The sequence below is a fragment of the Salmo salar genome, chromosome ssa07, assembly GCF_905237065.1.
Source record: "Salmo salar chromosome ssa07, Ssal_v3.1, whole genome shotgun sequence".
NCBI lineage: Eukaryota > Metazoa > Chordata > Actinopteri > Salmoniformes > Salmonidae > Salmo > Salmo salar.
In genome coordinates, this window is record NC_059448.1 from 64,351,032 (window position 1) to 64,377,142 (window position 26,111).

The 26,111-nt window shown below is 40.1% G+C and overlaps 2 protein-coding genes across 2 annotated transcripts in view; one reads left to right on the top strand and one right to left on the bottom strand.

Moving 5' to 3' along the window:
• Window positions 1–14,997, top strand: part of LOC106592269 (voltage-dependent calcium channel subunit alpha-2/delta-4) — a 241,091-nt gene extending 226,094 nt beyond the window's left edge. The window contains exon 36 of the mRNA XM_045722456.1: window positions 11,812–14,997. Coding sequence (XP_045578412.1) covers window positions 11,812–11,930 — 119 coding nt within the window. The 3' untranslated portion in view covers window positions 11,931–14,997. The remainder of the gene's footprint in view (window positions 1–11,811) is intronic.
• A 1,806-nt stretch (window positions 14,998–16,803) lies between these two features.
• Window positions 16,804–18,454, bottom strand: LOC123743808 (translation initiation factor IF-2-like). The gene is made up of 2 exons (XM_045722457.1): window positions 17,021–18,454; window positions 16,804–16,848 (listed from the first exon to the last, which is right to left on the bottom strand). The coding sequence occupies exons 1-2, from the start codon at window positions 18,203–18,205 to the stop codon at window positions 16,816–16,818; spliced, it is 1,218 nt and encodes a 405-aa protein (XP_045578413.1). The 5' UTR covers window positions 18,206–18,454; the 3' UTR covers window positions 16,804–16,815.
• Window positions 18,455–26,111: the final 7,657 nt, after the last annotated feature.

Here is a 26,111-nt window from a genome sequence, read left to right on the forward strand (position 1 = left end):
GTTGTTGTTGTTTAGAGTGTTGGTATTGTACCATAGATACTCCTTGTTGTTGTTGTTTAGAGTGTTGGTATTGTATCATAGATACTCCTTGTTGTTGTTGTTGTTTAGTGTGTTGGTATTGTATCATAGATACTCCTTGTTGTTGTTGTTGTTTAGAGTGTTGGTATTGTATCATAGATACTCCTTGTTGTTGTTGTTGTTGTTTATTGTGTTGGTATTGTATCATAGATACTCCTTGTTGTTGTTGTTTAGAGTGTTGGTATTGTATCATAGATACTCCTTGTTGTTGTTGTTGTTTAGAGTGTTGGTATTGTATCATAGATACTCCTTGTTGTTGTTGTTGTTGTTGTTTAGTGTGTTGGTATTGTATCATAGATACTCCTTGTTGTTGTTGTTGTTTAGTGTGTTGGTATTGTATCATAGATACTCCTTGTTGTTGTTGTTTAGTGTGTTGGTATTGTATCATAGATACTCCTTGTTGTTGTTGTTGTTTAGAGTGTTGGTATTGTATCATAGATACTCCTTGTTGTTGTTGTTGTTTAGAGTGTTGGTATTGTATCATAGATACTCCTTGTTGTTGTTGTTGTTTAGTGTGTTGGTATTGTATCATAGATACTCCTTGTTGTTGTTGTTGTTTAGAGTGTTGGTATTGTATCATAGATACTCCTTGTTGTTGTTGTTGTTTAGAGTGTTGGTATTGTATCATAGATACTCCTTGTTGTTGTTGTTTAGAGTGTTGGTATTGTATCATAGATACTCCTTGTTGTTGTTGTTGTTTAGAGTGTTGGTATTGTATCATAGATACTCCTTGTTGTTGTTGTTGTTTAGTGTGTTGGTATTGTATCATAGATACTCCTTGTTGTTTAGTGTGTTGGTATTGTACCATAGATACTCCTTGTTGTTGTTGTTGTTTAGTGTGTTGGTATTGTATCATAGATACTCCTTGTTGTTGTTGTTGTTTAGAATGTTGGTATTGTATCATAGATACTCCTTGTTGTTGTTGTTGTTTAGAGTGTTGGTATTGTAGCGTAGATACTCCTTGTTGTTGTTGTTTAGTGTGTTGGTATTGTATCATAGATACTCCCTTGTTGTTGTTGTTGTTTAGAGTGTTGGTATTGTATCATAGATACTCCTTGTTGTTGTTGTTGTTGTTGTTTAGAGTGTTGGTATTGTATCATAGATACTCCTTGTTGTTTAGTGTGTTGGTATTGTATCATAGATACTCCTTGTTGTTGTTGTTGTTGTTTAGTGTGTTGGTATTGTATCATAGATACTCCTTGTTGTTGTTGTTGTTTAGTGTGTTGGTATTGTATCATAGATACTCCTTGTTGTTGTTGTTGTTTAGAGTGTTGGTATTGTATCATAGATACTCCTTGTTGTTGTTGTTGTTTAGTGTGTTGGTATTGTATCATAGATACTCCTTGTTGTTTAGTGTGTTGGTATTGTACCATAGATACTCCTTGTTGTTGTTGTTGTTTAGTGTGTTGGTATTGTATCATAGATACTCCTTGTTGTTGTTGTTGTTTAGAATGTTGGTATTGTATCATAGATACTCCTTGTTGTTGTTGTTGTTTAGAGTGTTGGTATTGTATCATAGATACTCCTTGTTGTTGTTTAGAGTGTTGGTATTGTATCATAGATACTCCTTGTTGTTGTTGTTGTTGTTTATTGTGTTGGTATTGTATCATAGATACTCCTTGTTGTTGTTGTTTAGAGTGTTGGTATTGTATCATAGATACTCCTTGTTGTTGTTGTTGTTTAGAGTGTTGGTATTGTATCATAGATACTCCTTGTTGTTGTTGTTGTTGTTGTTTAGTGTGTTGGTATTGTATCATAGATACTCCTTGTTGTTGTTGTTGTTTAGTGTGTTGGTATTGTATCATAGATACTCCTTGTTGTTGTTGTTTAGTGTGTTGGTATTGTATCATAGATACTCCTTGTTGTTGTTGTTGTTTAGAGTGTTGGTATTGTATCATAGATACTCCTTGTTGTTGTTGTTGTTTAGAGTGTTGGTATTGTATCATAGATACTCCTTGTTGTTGTTGTTGTTTAGAGTGTTGGTATTGTATCATAGATACTCCTTGTTGTTGTTGTTTAGAGTGTTGGTATTGTATCATAGATACTCCTTGTTGTTGTTGTTGTTTAGAGTGTTGGTATTGTATCATAGATACTCCTTGTTGTTGTTGTTGTTTAGTGTGTTGGTATTGTATCATAGATACTCCTTGTTGTTTAGTGTGTTGGTATTGTACCATAGATACTCCTTGTTGTTGTTGTTGTTTAGTGTGTTGGTATTGTATCATAGATACTCCTTGTTGTTTAGTGTGTTGGTATTGTACCATAGATACTCCTTGTTGTTGTTGTTGTTTAGTGTGTTGGTATTGTATCATAGATACTCCTTGTTGTTGTTGTTGTTTAGAATGTTGGTATTGTATCATAGATACTCCTTGTTGTTGTTGTTGTTTAGAGTGTTGGTATTGTATCATAGATACTCCTTGTTGTTGTTGTTGTTTAGAGTGTTGGTATTGTAGCGTAGATACTCCTTGTTGTTGTTGTTTAGTGTGTTGGTATTGTATCATAGATACTCCTTGTTGTTGTTGTTGTTTAGAGTGTTGGTATTGTATCATAGATACTCCTTGTTGTTGTTGTTGTTGTTGTTTAGAGTGTTGGTATTGTATCATAGATACTCCTTGTTGTTTAGTGTGTTGGTATTGTATCATAGATACTCCTTGTTGTTGTTGTTGTTGTTTAGTGTGTTGGTATTGTATCATAGATACTCCTTGTTGTTGTTGTTGTTTAGTGTGTTGGTATTGTATCATAGATACTCCTTGTTGTTGTTGTTGTTTAGAGTGTTGGTATTGTATCATAGATACTCCTTGTTGTTGTTGTTGTTTAGTGTGTTGGTATTGTATCATAGATACTCCTTGTTGTTTAGTGTGTTGGTATTGTACCATAGATACTCCTTGTTGTTGTTGTTGTTTAGTGTGTTGGTATTGTATCATAGATACTCCTTGTTGTTTAGTGTGTTGGTATTGTACCATAGATACTCCTTGTTGTTGTTGTTGTTTAGTGTGTTGGTATTGTATCATAGATACTCCTTGTTGTTGTTGTTGTTTAGAATGTTGGTATTGTATCATAGATACTCCTTGTTGTTGTTGTTGTTTAGAGTGTTGGTATTGTAGCGTAGAAACTCCTTGTTGTTGTTGTTTAGTGTGTTGGTATTGTATCATAGATACTCCTTGTTGTTGTTGTTGTTTAGAGTGTTGGTATTGTATCATAGATACTCCTTGTTGTTGTTGTTGTTTAGTGTGTTGGTATTGTATCATAGATACTCCTTGTTGTTGTTGTTGTTTAGAGTGTTGGTATTGTATCATAGATACTCCTTGTTGTTGTTGTTGTTGTTGTTTAGAGTGTTGGTATTGTATCATAGATACTCCTTGTTGTTGTTGTTGTTTAGAGTGTTGGTATTGTATCATAGATACTCCTTGTTGTTGTTGTTGTTTAGTGTGTTGGTATTGTATCATAGATACTCCTTGTTGTTGTTGTTGTTTAGAGTGTTGGTATTGTATCATAGATACTCCTTGTTGTTGTTGTTGTTTAGAGTGTTGGTATTGTATCATAGATACTCCTTGTTGTTGTTGTTTAGAGTGTTGGTATTGTATCATAGATACTCCTTGTTGTTGTTGTTGTTTAGAGTGTTGGTATTGTATCATAGATACTTCTTGTTGTTGTTGTTGTTTAGTGTGTTGGTATTGTATCATAGATACTCCTTGTTGTTGTTGTTGTTTAGTGTGTTGGTATTGTATCATAGATACTCCTTGTTGTTGTTGTTGTTTAGAGTGTTGGTATTGTATCATAGATACTCCTTGTTGTTGTTGTTGTTTAGTGTGTTGGTATTGTATCATAGATACTCCTTGTTGTTGTTGTTGTTTAGAGTGTTGGTATTGTATCATAGATACTCCTTGTTGTTGTTGTTGTTTAGAGTGTTGGTATTGTATCATAGATACTCCTTGTTGTTGTTGTTGTTTAGAGTGTTGGTATTGTATCATAGATACTCCTTGTTGTTGTTGTTGTTTAGTGTGTTGGTATTGTATCATAGATACTCCTTGTTGTTTAGTGTGTTGGTATTGTATCATAGATACTCCTTGTTGTTGTTGTTTAGAGTGTTGGTATTGTATCATAGATACTCCTTGTTGTTGTTGTTGTTTAGAGTGTTGGTATTGTATCATAGATACTCCTTGTTGTTGTTGTTGTTTAGAGTGTTGGTATTGTATCATAGATACTCCTTGTTGTTGTTGTTGTTGTTTAGTGTGTTGGTATTGTATCATAGATACTCCTTGTTGTTGTTGTTGTTGTTGTTTAGTGTGTTGGTATTGTATCATAGATACTCCTTGTTGTTGTTGTTGTTTAGAGTGTTGGTATTGTATCATAGATACTCCTTGTTGTTGTTGTTGTTTAGTGTGTTGGTATTGTATCATAGATACTCCTTGTTGTTGTTGTTGTTTAGAGTGTTGGTATTGTATCATAGATACTCCTTGTTGTTGTTGTTGTTTAGAGTGTTGGTATTGTATCATAGATACTCCTTGTTGTTGTTGTTGTTTAGAGTGTTGGTATTGTATCATAGATACTCCTTGTTGTTGTTGTTTAGTGTGTTGGTATTGTATCATAGATACTCCTTGTTGTTGTTGTTGTTTAGTGTGTTGGTATTGTATCATAGATACTCCTTGTTGTTGTTGTTTAGAGTGTTGGTATTGTATCATAGATACTCCTTGTTGTTGTTGTTGTTTATTGTGTTGGTATTGTATCATAGATACTCCTTGTTGTTGTTGTTGTTTAGAGTGTTGGTATTGTATCATAGATACTCCTTGTTGTTGTTGTTGTTTAGTGTGTTGGTATTGTATCATAGATACTCCTTGTTGTTGTTGTTGTTTAGAGTGTTGGTATTGTATCATAGATACTCCTTGTTGTTGTTGTTTAGTGTGTTGGTATTGTATCATAGATACTCCTTGTTGTTGTTGTTGTTTAGTGTGTTGGTATTGTATCATAGATACTCCTTGTTGTTGTTGTTGTTGTTTAGAGTGTTGGTATTGTATCATAGATACTCCTTGTTGTTGTTGTTGTTTAGTGTGTTGGTATTGTATCATAGATACTCCTTGTTGTTTAGTGTGTTGGTATTGTATCATAGATACTCCTTGTTGTTTAGTGTGTTGGTATTGTATCATAGATACTCCTTGTTGTTGTTGTTGTTTAGAGTGTTGGTATTGTTTCATAGATACTCCTTGTTGTTGTTGTTGTTTAGTGTGTTGGTATTGTATCATAGATACTCCTTGTTGTTGTTGTTTAGTGTGTTGGTATTGTATCATAGATACTCCTTGTTGTTGTTGTTGTTTAGAGTGTTGGTATTGTATCATAGATACTCCTTGTTGTTGTTGTTTAGTGTGTTGGTATTGTATCATAGATACTCCTTGTTGTTGTTGTTTAGAGTGTTGGTATTGTATCATAGATACTCCTTGTTGTTGTTGTTGTTTAGTGTGTTGGTATTGTACCATAGATACTCCTTGTTGTTGTTGTTGTTTAGTGTGTTGGTATTGTACCATAGATACTCCTTGTTGTTGTTGTTGTTGTTGTTTAGTGTGTTGGTATTGTATCATAGATACTCCTTGTTGTTGTTGTTGTTTAGAGTGTTGGTATTGTATCATAGATACTCCTTGTTGTTGTTGTTGTTTAGAGTGTTGGTATTGTATCATAGATACTCCTTGTTGTTGTTGTTGTTTAGTGTGTTGGTATTGTATCATAGATACTCCTTGTTGTTGTTGTTGTTTAGTGTGTTGGTATTGTATCATAGATACTCCTTGTTGTTGTTGTTGTTTAGAGTGTTGGTATTGTATCATAGATACTCCTTGTTGTTGTTGTTGTTTAGTGTGTTGGTATTGTATCATAGATACTCCTTGTTGTTTAGTGTGTTGGTATTGTATCATAGATACTCCTTGTTGTTGTTGTTGTTTAGTGTGTTGGTATTGTATCATAGATACTCCTTGTTGTTGTTGTTGTTTAGAGTGTTGGTATTGTATCATAGATACTCCTTGTTGTTGTTGTTGTTTAGAGTGTTGGTATTGTATCATAGATACTCCTTGTTGTTGTTGTTGTTTAGTGTGTTGGTATTGTATCATAGATACTCCTTGTTGTTGTTGTTTAGAGTGTTGGTATTGTATCATAGATACTCCTTGTTGTTGTTGTTGTTTAGAGTGTTGGTATTGTATCATAGATACTCCTTGTTGTTGTTGTTGTTTAGAGTGTTGGTATTGTATCATAGATACTCCTTGTTGTTGTTGTTGTTTAGTGTGTTGGTATTGTATCATAGATACTCCTTGTTGTTGTTGTTGTTTAGAGTGTTGGTATTGTATCATAGATACTCCTTGTTGTTGTTGTTGTTTAGTGTGTTGGTATTGTATCATAGATACTCCTTGTTGTTGTTGTTTAGAGTGTTGGTATTGTACCATAGATACTCCTTGTTGTTGTTGTTTAGAGTGTTGGTATTGTATCATAGATACTCCTTGTTGTTGTTGTTGTTTAGTGTGTTGGTATTGTATCATAGATACTCCTTGTTGTTGTTGTTGTTTAGAGTGTTGGTATTGTATCATAGATACTCCTTGTTGTTGTTGTTGTTTAGAGTGTTGGTATTGTATCATAGATACTCCTTGTTGTTGTTGTTGTTTAGTGTGTTGGTATTGTATCATAGATACTCCTTGTTGTTGTTGTTGTTTAGTGTGTTGGTATTGTTTCATAGATACTCCTTGTTGTTGTTGTTGTTTAGTGTGTTGGTATTGTATCATAGATACTCCTTGTTGTTGTTGTTGTTTAGAGTGTTGGTATTGTATCATAGATACTCCTTGTTGTTGTTGTTGTTTAGTGTGTTGGTATTGTTTCATAGATACTCCTTGTTGTTGTTGTTGTTTAGAGTGTTGGTATTGTATCATAGATACTCCTTCTTGTTGTTGTTGTTTAGTGTGTTGGTATTGTATCATAGATACTCCTTGTTGTTGTTGTTGTTTAGAGTGTTGGTATTGTATCATAGATACTCCTTGTTGTTGTTGTTTAGTGTGTTGGTATTGTATCATAGATACTCCTTGTTGTTGTTGTTGTTTAGAGTGTTGGTATTGTATCATAGATACTCCTTGTTGTTGTTGTTGTTTAGAGTGTTGGTATTGTATCATAGATACTCCTTGTTGTTGTTGTTTAGTGTGTTGGTATTGTATCATAGATACTCCTTGTTGTTGTTGTTGTTTAGTGTTGGTATTGTATCATAGATACTCCTTGTTGTTGTTGTTGTTTATTGTGTTGGTATTGTACCATAGATACTCCTTGTTGTTGTTGTTGTTTAGAGTGTTGGTATTGTATCATAGATACTCCTTGTTGTTTAGTGTGTTGGTATTGTATCATAGATACTCCTTGTTGTTGTTGTTTAGTGTGTTGGTATTGTATCATAGATACTCCTTGTTGTTGTTGTTGTTTAGAGTGTTGGTATTGTATCATAGATACTCCTTGTTGTTGTTGTTGTTTAGAGTGTTGGTATTGTATCATAGATACTCCTTGTTGTTGTTGTTGTTTAGAGTGTTGGTATTGTATCATAGATACTCCTTGTTGTTGTTGTTGTTTAGAGTGTTGGTATTGTATCATAGATACTCCTTGTTGTTGTTGTTGTTTAGAGTGTTGGTATTGTTTCATAGATACTCCTTGTTGTTGTTGTTGTTTAGAGTGTTGGTATTGTATCATAGATACTCCTTGTTGTTGTTGTTGTTTAGAGTGTTGGTATTGTATCATAGATACTCCTTGTTGTTGTTGTTGTTGTTGTTTAGTGTGTTGGTATTGTATCATAGATACTCCTTGTTGTTGTTGTTGTTTAGTGTGTTGGTATTGTATCATAGATACTCCTTGTTGTTGTTGTTTAGAGTGTTGGTATTGTATCATAGATACTCCTTGTTGTTGTTGTTGTTTAGTGTGTTGGTATTGTATCATAGATACTCCTTGTTGTTGTTGTTGTTTAGAGTGTTGGTATTGTATCATAGATACTCCTTGTTGTTGTTGTTGTTTAGAGTGTTGGTATTGTATCATAGATACTCCTTGTTGTTGTTGTTGTTTATTGTGTTGGTATTGTATCATAGATACTCCTTGTTGTTGTTGTTGTTTAGTGTGTTGGTATTGTATCATAGATACTCCTTGTTGTTGTTGTTGTTGTTTAGAGTGTTGGTATTGTATCATAGATACTCCTTGTTGTTGTTGTTGTTTAGAGTGTTGGTATTGTATCATAGATACTCCTTGTTGTTGTTGTTTAGAGTGTTGGTATTGTATCATAGATACTCCTTGTTGTTGTTGTTGTTTAGTGTGTTGGTATTGTTTCATAGATACTCCTTGTTGTTGTTGTTGTTTAGTGTGTTGGTATTGTATCATAGATACTCCTTGTTGTTGTTGTTGTTTAGAGTGTTGGTATTGTATCATAGATACTCCTTGTTGTTGTTGTTGTTTAGTGTGTTGGTATTGTTTCATAGATACTCCTTGTTGTTGTTGTTGTTTAGAGTGTTGGTATTGTATCATAGATACTCCTTGTTGTTGTTGTTGTTTAGTGTGTTGGTATTGTATCATAGATACTCCTTGTTGTTGTTGTTGTTTAGAGTGTTGGTATTGTATCATAGATACTCCTTGTTGTTGTTGTTTAGTGTGTTGGTATTGTATCATAGATACTCCTTGTTGTTGTTGTTGTTTAGAGTGTTGGTATTGTATCATAGATACTCCTTGTTGTTGTTGTTGTTTAGAGTGTTGGTATTGTATCATAGATACTCCTTGTTGTTGTTGTTTAGTGTGTTGGTATTGTAGCGTAGATACTCCTTGTTGTTGTTGTTGTTTAGAGTGTTGGTATTGTATCATAGATACTCCTTGTTGTTGTTGTTGTTTAGAGTGTTGGTATTGTAGCGTAGATACTCCTTGTTGTTGTTGTTTAGTGTGTTGGTATTGTATCATAGATACTCCTTGTTGTTGTTGTTGTTTAGTGTTGGTATTGTATCATAGATACTCCTTGTTGTTGTTGTTGTTTAGAGTGTTGGTATTGTAGCGTAGATACTCCTTGTTGTTGTTGTTTAGAGTGTTGGTATTGTATCATAGATACTCCTTGTTGTTGTTGTTGTTTAGAGTGTTGGTATTGTAGCGTAGATACTCCTTGTTGTTGTTGTTTAGTGTGTTGGTATTGTATCATAGATACTTCTTGTTGTTGTTGTTGTTTAGTGTGTTGGTATTGTATCATAGATACTCCTTGTTGTTGTTGTTTAGTGTGTTGGTATTGTATCATAGATACTCCTTGTTGTTGTTGTTGTTTAGTGTGTTGGTATTGTATCATAGATACTCCTTGTTGTTGTTGTTGTTTAGTGTTGGTATTGTATCATAGATACTCCTTGTTGTTGTTGTTGTTTATTGTGTTGGTATTGTACCATAGATACTCCTTGTTGTTGTTGTTGTTTAGAGTGTTGGTATTGTATCATAGATACTCCTTGTTGTTTAGTGTGTTGGTATTGTATCATAGATACTCCTTGTTGTTGTTGTTTAGTGTGTTGGTATTGTATCATAGATACTCCTTGTTGTTGTTGTTGTTTAGAGTGTTGGTATTGTATCATAGATACTCCTTGTTGTTGTTGTTGTTTAGAGTGTTGGTATTGTATCATAGATACTCCTTGTTGTTGTTGTTGTTTAGAGTGTTGGTATTGTATCATAGATACTCCTTGTTGTTGTTGTTGTTTAGAGTGTTGGTATTGTATCATAGATACTCCTTGTTGTTGTTGTTGTTTAGAGTGTTGGTATTGTTTCATAGATACTCCTTGTTGTTGTTGTTGTTTAGAGTGTTGGTATTGTATCATAGATACTCCTTGTTGTTGTTGTTGTTTAGAGTGTTGGTATTGTATCATAGATACTCCTTGTTGTTGTTGTTGTTTAGTGTTGGTATTGTATCATAGATACTCCTTGTTGTTGTTGTTGTTTAGTGTGTTGGTATTGTATCATAGATACTCCTTGTTGTTGTTGTTTAGAGTGTTGGTATTGTATCATAGATACTCCTTGTTGTTGTTGTTGTTTATTGTGTTGGTATTGTATCATAGATACTCCTTGTTGTTGTTGTTGTTTAGTGTGTTGGTATTGTATCATAGATACTCCTTGTTGTTGTTGTTGTTGTTTAGAGTGTTGGTATTGTATCATAGATACTCCTTGTTGTTGTTGTTGTTTAGAGTGTTGGTATTGTATCATAGATACTCCTTGTTGTTGTTGTTTAGAGTGTTGGTATTGTATCATAGATACTCCTTGTTGTTGTTGTTGTTTAGAGTGTTGGTATTGTATCATAGATACTCCTTGTTGTTGTTGTTGTTTAGAGTGTTGGTATTGTATCATAGATACTCCTTGTTGTTGTTGTTGTTTAGTGTGTTGGTATTGTATCATAGATACTCCTTGTTGTTGTTGTTGTTTAGAGTGTTGGTATTGTATCATAGATACTCCTTGTTGTTGTTGTTGTTTAGAGTGTTGGTATTGTATCATAGATACTCCTTGTTGTTGTTGTTGTTTAGAGTGTTGGTATTGTATCATAGATACTCCTTGTTGTTGTTGTTGTTGTTTAGTGTGTTGGTATTGTATCGTAGATACTCCTTGTTGTTGTTGTTGTTTAGTGTGTTGGTATTGTATCATAGATACTCCTTGTTGTTGTTGTTGTTTAGTGTGTTGGTATTGTATCATAGATACTCCTTGTTGTTGTTGTTGTTTAGAGTGTTGGTATTGTATCATAGATACTCCTTGTTGTTGTTGTTGTTTAGTGTGTTGGTATTGTATCATAGATACTCCTTGTTGTTGTTGTTGTTTAGTGTGTTGGTATTGTATCATAGATACTCCTTGTTGTTGTTGTTTAGAGTGTTGGTATTGTAGCGTAGATACTCCTTGTTGTTGTTGTTGTTTAGAGTGTTGGTATTGTATCATAGATACTCCTTGTTGTTGTTGTTGTTTAGAGTGTTGGTATTGTATCATAGATACTCCTTGTTGTTGTTGTTGTTTAGAGTGTTGGTATTGTATCATAGATACTCCTTGTTGTTGTTGTTGTTGTTTAGTGTGTTGGTATTGTATCGTAGATACTCCTTGTTGTTGTTGTTGTTTAGAGTGTTGGTATTGTATCATAGATACTCCTTGTTGTTGTTGTTTAGAGTGTTGGTATTGTATCATAGATACTCCTTGTTGTTGTTGTTGTTTAGAGTGTTGGTATTGTATCATAGATACTCCTTGTTGTTGTTGTTGTTTAGTGTGTTGGTATTGTATCATAGATACTCCTTGTTGTTGTTGTTGTTTAGAGTGTTGGTATTGTATCATAGATACTCCTTGTTGTTGTTGTTGTTTAGTGTGTTGGTATTGTATCATAGATACTCCTTGTTGTTGTTGTTGTTTAGTGTGTTGGTATTGTATCATAGATACTCCTTGTTGTTGTTGTTGTTTAGAGTGTTGGTATTGTATCATAGATACTCCTTGTTGTTGTTGTTGTTTAGTGTGTTGGTATTGTATCATAGATACTCCTTGTTGTTGTTGTTGTTTAGTGTGTTGGTATTGTATCATAGATACTCCTTGTTGTTGTTGTTTAGAGTGTTGGTATTGTAGCGTAGATACTCCTTGTTGTTGTTGTTGTTTAGAGTGTTGGTATTGTATCATAGATACTCCTTGTTGTTGTTGTTGTTTAGAGTGTTGGTATTGTAGCGTAGATACTCCTTGTTGTTTAGTGTGTTGGTGTCCTTGACCTCTATGTACATAACGCCTCAGTAAAGTGTGACAGGATGAAATCTCAGAAGGTCCGTAGGAGACCCGAGTCCTGCCACGCCTATCACCCTCAGGTCAGCACCCCGTATTGGTTCACTGCCTCCCAATAACGACACCTCACTTCAAGTGGATGGATTGACATCAGGAGATAACATGTGTTGTACTATGCTCATTGCTCCCTTCATTTCAAACTGAGTTTTTGTTATCCTAAGATCAAAAACATGAACTTACTGGCCTTATGTAGTGTTCATTATACCACTGGCTGTAACTGTGTGTGTTAACGATTGATTACAGGAAAACGCCAAGGAGTGTGGAGATGCATCACAGATCTACCTGTCTGTCTCTCTCTTCCTCACCTGTCTGACTGCCTCCTTCGCCTGTCTCAAGGCCTCCACGCTGGTCTTCCGATGATAGACAGACAGCTACTGAACCTAAACCCCACCCCCCTCTGAAAATCTCCCTGGAATATTCCAGAATGCCTGAATTTAGCATGCCTGCTACTGCTTGTGTTATCTTTATCAATCTATATGACAGAATGACTAAAATTACGATACTGATCATTTGGGCTGTTGGACTGAGAGGAATATGGCAGCTGTTAACTGACTCTATGCTTGATGACTTTACTATCACAGAGAGATGTTGACTTCAGATGCTTGATGACTTTACAATCACAGAGAGCTGTTGACTTCAGATGCTTGACGACTTTACAATCACAGAGAGATGTTGACTGACTCCATGCTTGATGACTTTACAATCACAGAGAGCTGTTGACTTCAGATGCTTGATGACTTTACAATCACAGAGAGATGTTGACTGACTCCATGCTTGATGACTTTACAATCACAGAGAGCTGTTAACTGACACCATGCTTGATGACTTTACAATCACAGAGAGCTGTTAACTGACTCCATGCTTGATGACTTTACAATCACAGAGAGCTGTTGACTGACTCCATGCTTGATGACTTTACAATCACAGAGAGCTGTTGACTGACTCCATGCTTGATGACTTTACAATCACAGAGAGCTGTTGACTGACTCCATGCTTGATGACTTTACAATCACAGAGAGCTGTTAACTGACTCCATGCTTGATGACTTTACAATCACAGAGAGCTGTTAACTGACTCCATGCTTGATGACTTTACAATCACAGAGAGCTGTTAACTGACTCCATGATTGATGACTTTACAATCACAGAGAGCTGTTGACTGACTCCATGCTTGATGACTTTACAATCACAGAGAGCTGTTGACTGACTTCATGCTTGATGACTTTACAATCACAGAGAGCTGTTGACTGACTCCATGCTTGATGACTTTACAATCACAGAGAGCTGTTAACTGACTCCATGCTTGATGACTTTACAATCACAGAGAGCTGTTGACTTCCGTTGCTTGATGACTTTCAAACACAACCACCAAAGTTGTGCTTCTTTGGACAACTGTTCTAAAACCATGAAAGGGCATTTTGGTTTCTTCTTCTTCAGTGTCTTATAAGAGAACATTATAGTGTTTCTATGCAAAAGGAAACATACTTTCTTTGACCGTGGAAAGTTCCAGTATCTCCAATACTATTCCAAAGGACTTGACTTTGCAATAGGACCATGGAAGACTATCAGACTGTGGATGATGTGTTTTATAAATGGTTTTGATAAAATAATACTCTGGATTCATGCATGTGTATGTCTGTTTACCTTAAGCCATGAAATGGAGGATGAACCTTGGATAAGGCAGAGGCATCTTTGAACAGTGATACAATTCAGATCGTGGAGTCAGTGACCTCTGCTGGTTGGAATATGACATTGCAGGATGGTGATGAATCAAGTGGAGACTGGCTGGCTGCTGAAGGATGGATGAACACAATGGACTCAACTTCCACATTGTTCTGTTCATAACTCATCAGTCTTTGGTCTACGCTCCACAAACACATCAAGTATCTACTATTAAATGTGGGCTGGGTTTTCACTGTTGGAAATGGATGGACTGTTTCAGGAAAAACCTTCAAGTCACATATCATATATGCAATCTAAGACTTACTAAACCAGTCGACTTAGTTGGCTTACTGCAAAACAAGAACCATTACTGACCACCTACTTCTGTGTTGGACTACAAGGTGAAACAGCCATTCTGTTAGAAGGAACAACATTACAATGTGATGGACTACAAGGTGAAACAGCCATTCTGTTAGAAGGAACAACATTACAATGTGATGGACTACAAGGTGAAACAGCCATTCTGTTAGAAGGAACAACATTACAATGTGATGGACTACAAGGTGAAACAGCCATTCTGTTAGAAGGAACAACATTACAATGTGATGGACTACAAGGTGAAACAGCCATTCTGTTAGAAGGAACAACATTACAATGTGATGGACTACAAGGTGAAACAGCCATTCTGTTAGAAGGAACAACGTTACAATGTGATGGACTACAAGGTGAAACAGCCATTCTGTTAGAAGGAACAACATTACAATGTGTTGGACTACAAGGTGAAACAGCCATTCTGTTAGAAGGAACAACATTACAATGTGATGATATTAGGATCTCCAATGTGTTTTTCATCTGAGTTTTCTGTGTGACTCCAAATACTTTTATGATTGTTTATAGTTTTTAGCTAAATTCATGCATTAAATTATTATATTTTTGAGGACATAATGTCTTCTGTTTAATTCAGATGCCTTTAGTGATGAATTAAATGAGTATAAAATGCATCATTCAGAATAATATGATGGGATACTACTAGTATTGCTTGCTGGACATATAACAGTACTGTAAGTTGTCACTGTCCAGTGATATTCTAAGTGGTCTTTTTTAGCAGTCTGTCCCTTTCACTTTGACAGTGATGCTGTAATGATGTCATATCATCATGTGCTAACTGTCCTCATGATGCAGTAATGCTGATAAAAGATGCTGTTGCCCATGTGTATGTATGTAATGTGATTGACATGTCCTGAGTCCTGTGTGTCTTCTGTGTGTCTGGCTTGGATGTGTCCCAAATGGTACCCTTAACCATTTGTAGGTGCACTAGGGCCCATAGGGAATAGGGTACCATTTGGAACACCGTCTGAGAGTCTAGGAGGCAATATGATTGACACAGCACAGTTTGATTGACATGTAGGATAATCTGGAATGGATAAATAATAATACAATGAATAAACTTCCTCTTTATTTTAAAGCTGTTGTCAGTTTTGATGCTTGCATTTTATCCATGTTATTGATCCTGTCAGTTATGACATGTTTTGTCCTATATCATCTTCTAATTAACATATGCATCAGTGTATGTACTCAAAACTCCAAAGATTGTATTTCCTTCAATGCTTTGTTTTTATTTCTGTAATGCTTCAGGGAAATGTAAAGACAAGGTCCTGGACAGTAACAGGATTATTGTCTTTCTGTCTGAGACACTGTCATCATAGAGATCTAGTAGTTTATTTAGATTAGGGTTGGGGTCAATTCCTTTACAAATCAGGAAGTCAACTGAAAGTCCAATTCCAATTTTCCTCAATGCCTCTATGAGAAAAATTATTTTTACTTCCTGAATTGACAGTATTGACATTGAATTGACCCCAACACTGATTTAGAGATAAGAGAGAGACTGTAGTCCTCTTGGGGGAGTAGAGGAGAAGGGGAGGGGAGGCAGGGAGCAGTGTTCCTCTTGGGGGAGTACAGGTGAGGGGAGACAGAGGACAGCCCAGTCTGATGTATCAGAGATGAGGGGAGACAGAGGACAGCCCAGTCTGGTGTATCAGAGATGAGGGGAGACAGAGGACAGCCCAGTCTGATGTATCAGAGATGAGGGGAGACAGAGGACAGCCCAGTCTGATGTATCAGAGATGAGGGGAGACAGAGGACAGCCCAGTCTGATGTATCAGAGATGAGGGGAGACAGAGGACAGCCCAGTCTGATGTATCAGAGATGAGGGGAGACAGAGGACAGCCCAGTCTGATGTATCAGAGATGAGGGGAGACAGAGGACAGCCCAGTCTGATGTATCAGAGATGAGGGGAGACAGAGGACAGCCCAGTCTGGTGTATCAGAGATGAGGGGAGACAGAGGACAGCCCAGTCTGATGTATCAGAGATGAGGGGAGACAGAGGACAGCCCAGTCTGATGTATCAGAGATGAGGGGAGACAGAGGACAGCCCAGTCTGATGTATCAGAGATGAGGGGAGACAGAGGACAGCCCAGTCTGATGTATCAGAGATGAGGGGAGACAGAGGACAGCCCAGTCTGATGTATCAGAGATGAGGGGAGACAGAGGACAGCCCAGTCTGATGTATCAGAGATGAGGGGAGACAGAGGACAGCCCAGTCTGATGTATCAGAGATGAGGGGAGACAGAGGACAGCTCAGTCTGATGTATCAGAGATGAGGGGAGACAGAGGACAGCCCAGTCTGATGTATCAGAGATGAGGGGAGACAGAGGACAGCCCAGTCTGATGTATCAGAGATGAGGGGAGACAGAGGACAGCCCAGTCTGGTGTATCAGAGATGAGGGGAGACAGAGGACAGCCCAGTCTGATTACTGGAGGTTCTCTTGCTACAGAGATGGTCTATTGAAGCTTTTAGTAGCTGACATTCCTAACATCAACTGAGAGGATCTCTGTCCCTCTGATGGCCCTGTTGGTGTCCACTCTGTCTCTCTGTGTGTGTCCTGTTCTTCTCTGTCTGGGACTAAGGGGGTGTTGTGTAAATTGAGGGGGGTGGGGTTAGTAGTCTTTTGGCAGCATCACCCTGCGCCCACCCATGAAATAACACAAGGTGATCTTCCTTCTGAAAGGAATGTTGTCCAGGGCCTCCACTGCCACCCTCTTGTTGCCCCTGCCGCTGCTCTCCTCCTGGTCGTACATGGGGCACATGAAGGCTGTGCGCCTCAGGGCGTAGATGTCCACCTCGTCCTCGTCGTCCCACGGCTGGTAGGGACGCTGGGAGGGATCGGCCGACTTGACCAGACGGGGCCTCATCATGGCCAGCTCTAGGTCACGGGGATATGTCTCAGGCCCAGGCTAGACCTCTGGACTCTGACTCCTTTAAATTACATTACATTAGGTTACATTCATTTATTAGTAATTCATTTATGAATGGATAAGAACAGGAAAATCATATTCCTGGTCGTACATCAGCAAAAAACATACATCATAAAATATTGACAATATATTCAATAGACAAAATGTGTCATTGCACAAAGAGAAGTGGTAACCTTTCTTTCTCTTCTTCTTGGTCCTTTCATCCCAGGCGTTGGCACTGACAAGGGACACGTTGCCCTGGCCCAGGGAGGGCAGCAGTTTGGGCCGGGGGCCACAGGGGGTTTGGGGAGCTTCTTTGGAGGAGGAGCATCCCTCTGGGCTCTCCTGGCCAGCAGGGGTCCTGTCTGGACGAAGGCTTCAGGCCTGATGATGTCCCTGGGTGCGCTGCTGCTCCCTCTTGCAGCCTCCTCTGGCTGGGCAGCTTTCGGCATGGAGAGAACAAACACATTGTTGCTGAAGCTGCATGACTCTGAAAGGGCCAGCTCCTCCAGGGTCAGAGGGCAGGCAGGACGTGACTCAGGCTGGACCAGACTCACAGCAGGACAGGACTCAAACTGGACTAGGTCCACAATGCTGGTAGTGATGCTCACAGGACTGGGAGGTCGGGACTCAAGAATAACGGGACAAACAGGATTACTGGGCCTCACTTTTCTCCTAGTGGTGCTCCGAGGGTTGCTCGGCCTCCCCTCAGGTCTGGAAGGCTGTACATAAGACTGGACCAGGCCAACGGGGCTAACAGGCCGTCTATTGGGGCATTGAGGGTTGCTTGGCCTCCCCTCAGGTTTGGAAGGCTGTACGTCAGGCTGGACCAGGCCAACGGGGCTAACAGGCCGTCTAGTGGGGCGTCGAGAGTTGCTCGGCCTCCCCTCAGGTCTGGAAGGCTGTACGTCAGGCTGGACCAGGACAACTGGTCTAACAGGCCGTCTAGTGGGGCGTCGAGAGTTGCTTGGCCTCCCCTCAGGTCTGGAAGGCTGTACGTCAGGCTGGACCAGGACAACTGGTCTAACAGGCCGTCTAGTGGGGCGTCGAGAGTTGCTTGGCCTCCCCTCAGGTCTGGAAGGCTGTACGTCAGGCTGGACCAGGCCAACGGGGCTAACAGGCCGTCTAGTGGGGCGTCGAGAGTTGCTTGGCCTCCCCTCAGGTCTGGAAGGCTGTACGTCAGGCTGGACCAGGACAACTGGTCTAACAGGCCGTCTAGTGGGGCGTCGAGAGTTGCTTGGCCTCCCCTCAGGTCTGGAAGGCTGTACGTCAGGCTGGACCAGGACAACTGGTCTAACAGGCCGTCTTGTGGGGCGTCGAGGGTTGCTAGGCCTCCCCTCAGGTCTAGTGATGCTGACAGGGATTCTAGGAATCATCATCTCATGCTGGTGCAGGCTCTCTGGGCTGCTGGGCCGGGAATCAGGTAGAAGCTTGTAGTTCTTCAGAACCTCAGTGAAGGAGAGCTCCTTGTTGCGCCTGCGTCTGTTGGTTTTGGCAGGCAGCTGGGAGCTGCTGCTGTTAATCCAACCGGGAGACTCACGACATCCATCCTGGACAGGAACTAGGGACTGGAGGTCTCTCCTCTTTCTGTGGGCAGCTGTGGGCCTCTTGGACCAGACGTCGTCAGGAGGGGGGAGGCCGAGGCACAACATGCAGGGAGGGGAACGCTGAGGGCCTGAAAGAGGAGGCCATCACTGGGTCCTGGCTGACCTCTTCTCTCTCCAGCAGCACTCTGTTAGAAGGACAGAGTAGTGGAACACCGATGGACCTTGGTCCTCCAGACCCATTCAGGTTGGGCCTCCTATTCATCATTCACTGGTCTGCAGTGTTCTTATCAGAATGCTCCTTCTAGTCTTGAATACCTGGAATAGGAAGTGGCTTTCAGCACAATTAAATTCTATAAAAAGAGAGCCACAGAAACATCTTTGTTTAGTATTTGGGGAAATTTAAAAAAAAATGTTTTACTGTCTCTTATCTAATTTCATCAAATTCATTTCTAAGTTGAAATAATTATTTGAGACAAGATATATCCATTAAAATGTAACACCTTTGTTCAATTATTCATGCCTAATAGCCTAGCTATAACTGGTGCTCAATAAAAGTGTTGTCTGTCCCCTCATTTCTCCGATAAACAGGCAGACAGGCGTACTTACCGTTCACCTCGTAGTTCAATCAGCTAATAATCCGTCATTACACCAGTGGCAGCTTGGTGTTTGATCATTACGTCATCAGAGGCATTTTGTATTGTGACGCAACAATGCCAAGCATCAACCTTCCTGTCATGGCTGCCCCTGTAGTTTGATATGTCAACGAAGTGTATTAATCAATCAGACAATCAAACCATCAATGAATGACTGAATTCATGAATCATTTCTAATAAATCAGTTTACTGACATAATTTACGGATGAAACTAACAATTACGAAAACGCATCAAATCAGTGATGCGTAAAAGTATATTCGCTCCCACATAGTAAAGTTCGAAAACGAACCACTTTAGTGGGTCAATAAACTAGCCAAGACTTTGGGCGAGGTATATTTGTCCCTATACTGTAGGACAGGCTACTTATATATGAGGAACCTGCGACCAGAAAGACTGTTCTGCCGTTTTATAAAAAATAATCCAACAGGCCATCTTCTGCATAGGCGTCTTCCTCTTTCCTGTGTTCATCACCCTCGACTAGATATATCTATTCTGTGGCCACCACACGTTTTATATGTCATGTTTGTCTTGTAGCTGACAGTGGGGTGCAGACAGGAGCGCAGTTCATCTGACACAAAGGCGCGGACTGGGGGAATCCGACATGGAGACCTGACGCCACTTTTACGCGCACTTTTTGATTGGCCTACTTTAAAATGAACATACTTATAATCGCAACATACTGGAGGTTGGGCTAAGTGTTCAAGTGTTGGATTTACACACATTAATATAGAGAAATATAGTCTAATAGTGGATGGCCTACTGTATATCAGCAGTGTTTGTGTGGTAAATAAAACTGCTGAAGTGCTTTGGCCTGTATATTTTTTGCTTAGTATTCTTTTAAAATACTTCGGAATTCCTTATCTCGTTTATTAAACAAATACTTATTCAATGATTTGTGTATTTATTTAGCTGATCTTGTTTACCTGTAATACCCTATGGCATGACCATATAAATAAGAATGAATAGAACAGACATGGAAGCTCTAAACCTGGCAATTGACTGGTATTTGTATTTAGGATCCCCGTTAATTTCTGCGAAGGCAACAGCTTCTCTTCCTGGGGTCCAGCAACATTAAACAGTTACGGTGCATTCGGAAAGTATTCAGACGCCTTGAATTTTTCGACATTTTGTTTCGTTACAGCCCTATTCTAAAATGGATGAAAAATGTTTTTGCTAATTTATTATATTATCTCAAATTAGGACGCACAGATCAATGAGTTTCTATCTCCAGCATATTTACTAACCTACCCTCGTATGTCATACATAGGTATGGATACCCCCAAGGGACATCCTACTACATCATCCCCTCCCATGAACAAGAACTCAACATGCATAACCACTGAAGCCTAACTGAAATGCAATTTGGAAACCAGTATTAATCTCTAACATGCTACTTCACATCCTGAAACAGTATGAAAGTATTAAATTACACAGTATGAACATGAACTTATTTACTGTCTCTTTTTGCTGGGTATGGTCCCCAACAGTATGTTTTCTCTTCACGTAACATAGTCTTTCAGCCACTCTGGTGGCTTCACATCCTTTTTTGGGCGCGCTTGTGGCTCTGTGAGCATTCTCTCTCCTTCACCCTCTTTTTGTGCATTTTCTGTGGCCTCAGTCTGTGTGGCTGGTAGATCTGGAAGAGCTCTGAGGTGTGTTTTGTTCCTTCGTACCTCTTCTGAGCCTGTGTCCACCACATAGGAGCGTGGGGCATCCACTTTCCTCAGCACTATTGCTGGGGTCTTTGCGTTTGTAATCCACACATGTTGATCTTCGGTCAGCTTTGGCCTCTCCGTAGCACGGTGTCTCCGATTAAAGTCTCCAGTTTGCGTTTGTTTCAGCCGTTTGTCCCTCTCAGCGAAGGCCTTACTGTTAGGCCATCTGGGTTTAAGCTGAGCCGACAAGACAGGCAATGGGGAACGCAGCCTCCTGCCCATCAGGAGCTCGGCAGGCGGCGGCCCATGATGCAGTGGTGTAACTCTGTAAGCTAACAGAGCCCTGTATGGATCCTTGTTCTTTTCAGCAGTCCCTTGACTGTTTCCACAGCTCTCTCTGCCTCACCATTACTCTGTGCATGGTAGGGGATACTGGTCACGTGTGAAGTCATATTCTTTGCTATTTCAATGTATCTTGAATAGTAATCTACCACTAGCAGATAAGTGTCATTTTTCCAATAGAACATATTTGCCCCTACCTTTTACCATGGCCGTTTTGGCAGCACCGTTACCATCATTGGCTCCGGATGACAAGGTTGACATTTTGTACAGACCTCACACTGGGCCACCAGTTTGGCAATCTGAGTACTAAGACCAAGCCACCACACTGACTGTTGAGCCCTCAGTCTGCATTTGGTTATCCCCATGTGTCCCTCATGCACTCTGTCTAGCACTTCTGGTTGTAGAGTCTCTGGGATAACTATTCGTTGTCCTTTCATGAGAAGGTCTCCATTACAGTGGAAGTCACTTTGATGCACCCAATAGGGCTTCAGCAGCTGAGGCAGTTCCTTCTGCCCGGGCCATCCCTTTTTGCACTGCTGCACTATCTGTCGGCAGATGGGGTCTCGTTGTTGCTCCTCTGCAATCTGCTGCGGTTTGGTCTGAGATGCAGGTAGGCTGTACCTCACCCTCTAGACATTGCTCCTCCTCTGATAATGGACGTTTAATTGGGGCCCTGGAGAGGGCATCTGCTGTGATCAGTGCCTTCCCTGGCACATACACCATCTTGTAGGTGAACCTCAGTAATCTGAGGCAGAAGAGCAGAACTCTGGGAGGCAAGTCGTCCAGTGCTGTTGTCCCTAACAGAGCCAGCGGTGGTTTGTGGTCAGACTCTGCTGTAAACTGCAGGCCAATAAGGTATTGGCTGAGCCTTTCACATGCCCATGTGATAGCCAACGCCTCCTTCTCCACTTGAGCATACCTTTGCACTGTGTCTGATAAGCTTCGGGAGATATTGGACGCCACTCCATGTTGTCCTGCATCTGTGTGAGGACCGCCCCTAGCCCAAAGGATGATGCATCTGCTGATACCTTTGTCTTAGCGTGGGGACGGTACTGGGCCAGCACTCTCTGTGAGGCCAGGTCTCCTTTGATTTTGTCAAAGGCCACCTGTTGCACGTGACCCCATGACCAATCATTCTCTTTGGCTAGTAAGTCTCTCAGAGGTTTGGTTGTATCTGAGAACTGTGGGAGGAACTTACCCACATATGTGGCCATGCCTAAGAAGGTCCTGACTTCAGCCACATTCTGGAGGATGGGCACATCTGTGATGGCACTGATCTTCTCCGGGTCCGGCTCTATTCCAGCTGCACTGATTTTGTGTCCCAAGAACAAGACCTCTGACTGTGCAACAGTACATTTTTCATTGAGTGTCAGGCCAGTCTCCCGGAGTCTGGTCAGAACTGCCGTGAGCCTTACATCATGTTCTGTTCTGTCCCTTCTGCACATGGGCACATCGTCCGCGTGGACTATGACGCCACTCAGCCCATCCAACAGCTAGGACATGCGTCTTTGGAAATGCTCAGGACCGGAAGCGATTCCAAATGGCAAAACAGTAACGGCCAAACGGTGTTCTAAACGTTGTGAGCGCCCTACTCTCTGATGACAGCGGTATCTGCCAGAAACCTGAGCGGGCATCCAGCTTTGTGAAGACTTGTCAGCCATCCAACTGAGCCAGTGACTGCTCCACTGATGGTAAGATGTGTCTCTCTGCAGAGTAGCTCATTCAAGTTAGTCATGTCCACACATCCTTATGTCCCCATTGGCTTTTGGGACCACTACCATCCCTGCACACCATTCAGTGGGACTCTCTATTTTAGACACCGCCCCAATTTCTTCCATCCTCCCCAACTCTTCCTTTACTCTGGCCAATACAGGGATAGGCACACGGCGAGGGGTGGTAAGGGCATAGGGGACAGCATCCTCTTTCAGGTGGATTTTGTATTCACCTATCCTTCCTAGACCAGAAAACACTTTGGGGAATTTCTTTTGAAAACCTCACCTGGGTCCTCCAGTTCGCTCACTCTCTCAATGAGTTGCAATGCTTCAATTGCTGGCAACCCCAGCAACGCTCTGGCCAGAGAGTCAATGACGAAGACCGGCTGCATGGCACTTTTGTCCTTACTCCCCAGTTTAATCACCAACTGCCCTACCACTGGTAATATCTTATTACTGGGCCCGTACAGTTTTTTGTTTGTAGAGAGCAAAGGGCCATCTCTGCTATAGCTATACAGCCTAGTGGGATAGCTGTCACTGCTGCACCAGTGTCTAGTTTAAATGACACAACCTCCCCATTGAGTTTAACCTCTCTAGGGGGTGTGGGACGGTAGCGTCCCACCTGGCCAACATCCAGTGAAATTGCAGAGCGTCAAATTCAAAAACAGAAATACTCATTATAAAAATTCATAAAACATACAAGTGTTATCCATCGGTTTAAAGATTAACTTCTTGTTAATTCAGATTTCAAAAAGGCTTCATGGCGAAAGCATACCATGCGATTATCTGAGAACAGCGCCCAGCAGACAAATCATTACAAACAGTTACCAGCCAAGTAGAGGAGTTACACAAGTCAGAAATTAAAATTAATCACTTACCTTTGATGATCTTCATATGGTTGCACTCACAAGACTCCCATTTACTCAATAAATGTTCATTTTGTTCGATAAAGTCCCTCTTTATATCCAAAAACCTATCAGTAAAGTATCAGTAAAGTTTGTAGAAACATGTCAAACGATGTTTATAATCAATCCTCAGGGTGTTTTTAGTCATAATAATCAATAATATTTCAACCTGACAAAAGCTTCGTCAATATAAAATGAAAACAAGGAAGGCGCGCTCTTGGTCCTGCGCATGAAAAACCTCTGGGTCACTGCAGTGTCCACTCATTCAGAGTGGTCTTGCTCGCTCATTTTTCAGAATACAAGCCTGAAACAATTTCTAAAGACTGTTGACATCTAGTGGAAGCCATAGGACGTGCAATTTGAGTCCTAAGTCAATGGAATCTGTATAGGCAGTTTTCGCCTGCCATATCAGTTCTGTTATACTCACAGACATTATTTTAACAGTTTTGGAAACTTTAGAGTGTTTTCCAAATCTACCAATTATATGCATAACCTAGCTTCTGGGCCTGAGTAACAGGCAGTTTACTTTGGGCATGCTTTTCATCCAGAGGTGAAAATAATGCCCCCTACCCTAGTGAGGTTAATGTCTGAATGCCAGCCAGCATTGTTTTCCCTTCTCCCAGAAAGATGCTGTCCTACTGTACCTCCTCTGAGACCTCATGCATTTGCTTTAATCGACAGACAGCTGAAAAGTGTCATCTCCTGTGACGTTTCCTGCATTCTACATCCTTTGCTGGGCAATCTTTCCATCTGTGGAAAGGGGATTTCCCACATTTACAACAAACACTTGAACTAGCTACTGGTGCTGTGATTGTTTTCTCCACGTCTGTCTCTGTTCTGTGTTCCCCTCCGTTTTTTTAGCTCGGTATGAAAATGCATTTATTTCCTATTTCCACGTTCAGCATCATCTGCAGTCTTTTTACTGTCTCACTCTGCCTAACCTGCTTTGGACAAGGTAAGCTGGGAATCCAACTGTAACTTTTCAGAAAGTGATATATTGCTGAGAAGGCGTTCGACAGGATGGAGTGGAGCTTTCTGTTCTCAGTCTTAGAAAAGTTCAATATGGGCCCAAACTTTATTAAATGGATCAAATCACTATACTCTCATCCAAATGCCATGGAGACTACTAACGGACTGAACTCTGACAGATTCCCTTTGGGACGGGGCACAAGACAAGGATGCTCACTGTCCCCCCTGCTCTACTTGTTGGGGGCGGAGCCTCTGGCAGAGTTGATAAGGAGCAATACAGGTATTATGGATGTTTCTGCAGGCGGCCTGCAGCACAAGATTTCGCTCTACGCGGATGATGTCTTGCTCTACATATCCAACCCTGAGAAATCCCTCCCTCCCATTTTAGACAATTGCTCAGTATGGGAAGTTTTAAGGTTATAAGATACATTTGAAGAAATCCACTGTCTGCCCTCTCAATATTACACTCACCAGCTCTATGAAGACACTATGTCCATTCCAATGGAAGACACAGGGGTTTCAATACCTTGGGATCTTCATAACACCAGATCTGAATAGCCTTTTCAAGGAAAATTATCTTCCACTCCTGGATCGAATCAAGAACGATCTCTAAATGAAAGGTCTGACTATCAGCAATGAGTTATGGGCGGAGGTCTGACTATCAGCAATGAGTTATGGGCGGAGGTCTGACTATCAGTGATGAGTTATGGGCGGAGGTCTGACTATCAGTGATGAGTTATGGGCGGAGGTCTGACTATCAGTGATGAGTTATGGGCGGAGGTTTGACTATCAGTGATGAGTTATGGGCGGAGGTCTGACTATCAGTGATGAGTTATGGGCGGAGGTCTGACTATCAGTGATGAGTTATGGGCGGAGGTTTGACTATCAGTGATGAGTTATGGGCGGAGGTTTGCGACAGGGTATACTGCTCCTCTACTAATGTAAAAATGAAAGAATCTAATTACACATTTTTGTACAACTGTTATTACACTCAGACTCCATAGAATGAAAACAGACATTTCTCCTAACTGTAAAAGATGTACCTCTGAAAGTGGAACCTATATGCATGTATTTTGGAGCTGTAGAGAGTGCCAGATTTTGACAATCTATACATACTGCTGCACAGAAAATACTAGATGTACAGTTTGATATGACCCCGTGTATCTATCTTCTTAATGCCCAGCAGGACTTTGTTCTTGATCCTGACAGAGAACATTTGCTTAAGACTATTACATACTTTGCTAAGAAATGTATTCTTCTATTGTGGGCCTCTAATACCTCTCCTTTAAAATGTGGATTGACCAGATTGTTGACTTTCTCCCCCTTGAAAAGCTCACTTGTGACCTCCGCAAGACACAGCCCAAGTTTGATAGACTCTGGTCTCCACTACTCAACTATAGTTCATATTGGACAGAGTGAATGGGGTGATTAGGGAAATGAGCAGATACATGTTGTGTAAGGTGCTGTAAAATCTAAAAACTAATTATTTGCTCGTCGTCTC

Excerpts from the sequence above, each read along its gene's own strand:
- LOC123743808 (XM_045722457.1), bottom strand. The coding sequence starts at position 18,205 with ATGATGATTCCTAGAATCCCTGTCAGCATCACTAGACCTGAGGGGAGG. Across the intron at positions 16,849-17,020 it reads CAAGAAGAAGAGAAAGAAAG|GAGTCAGAGTCCAGAGGTCT; the intron begins GTTACCACTTCT and ends TGTAATTTAAAG.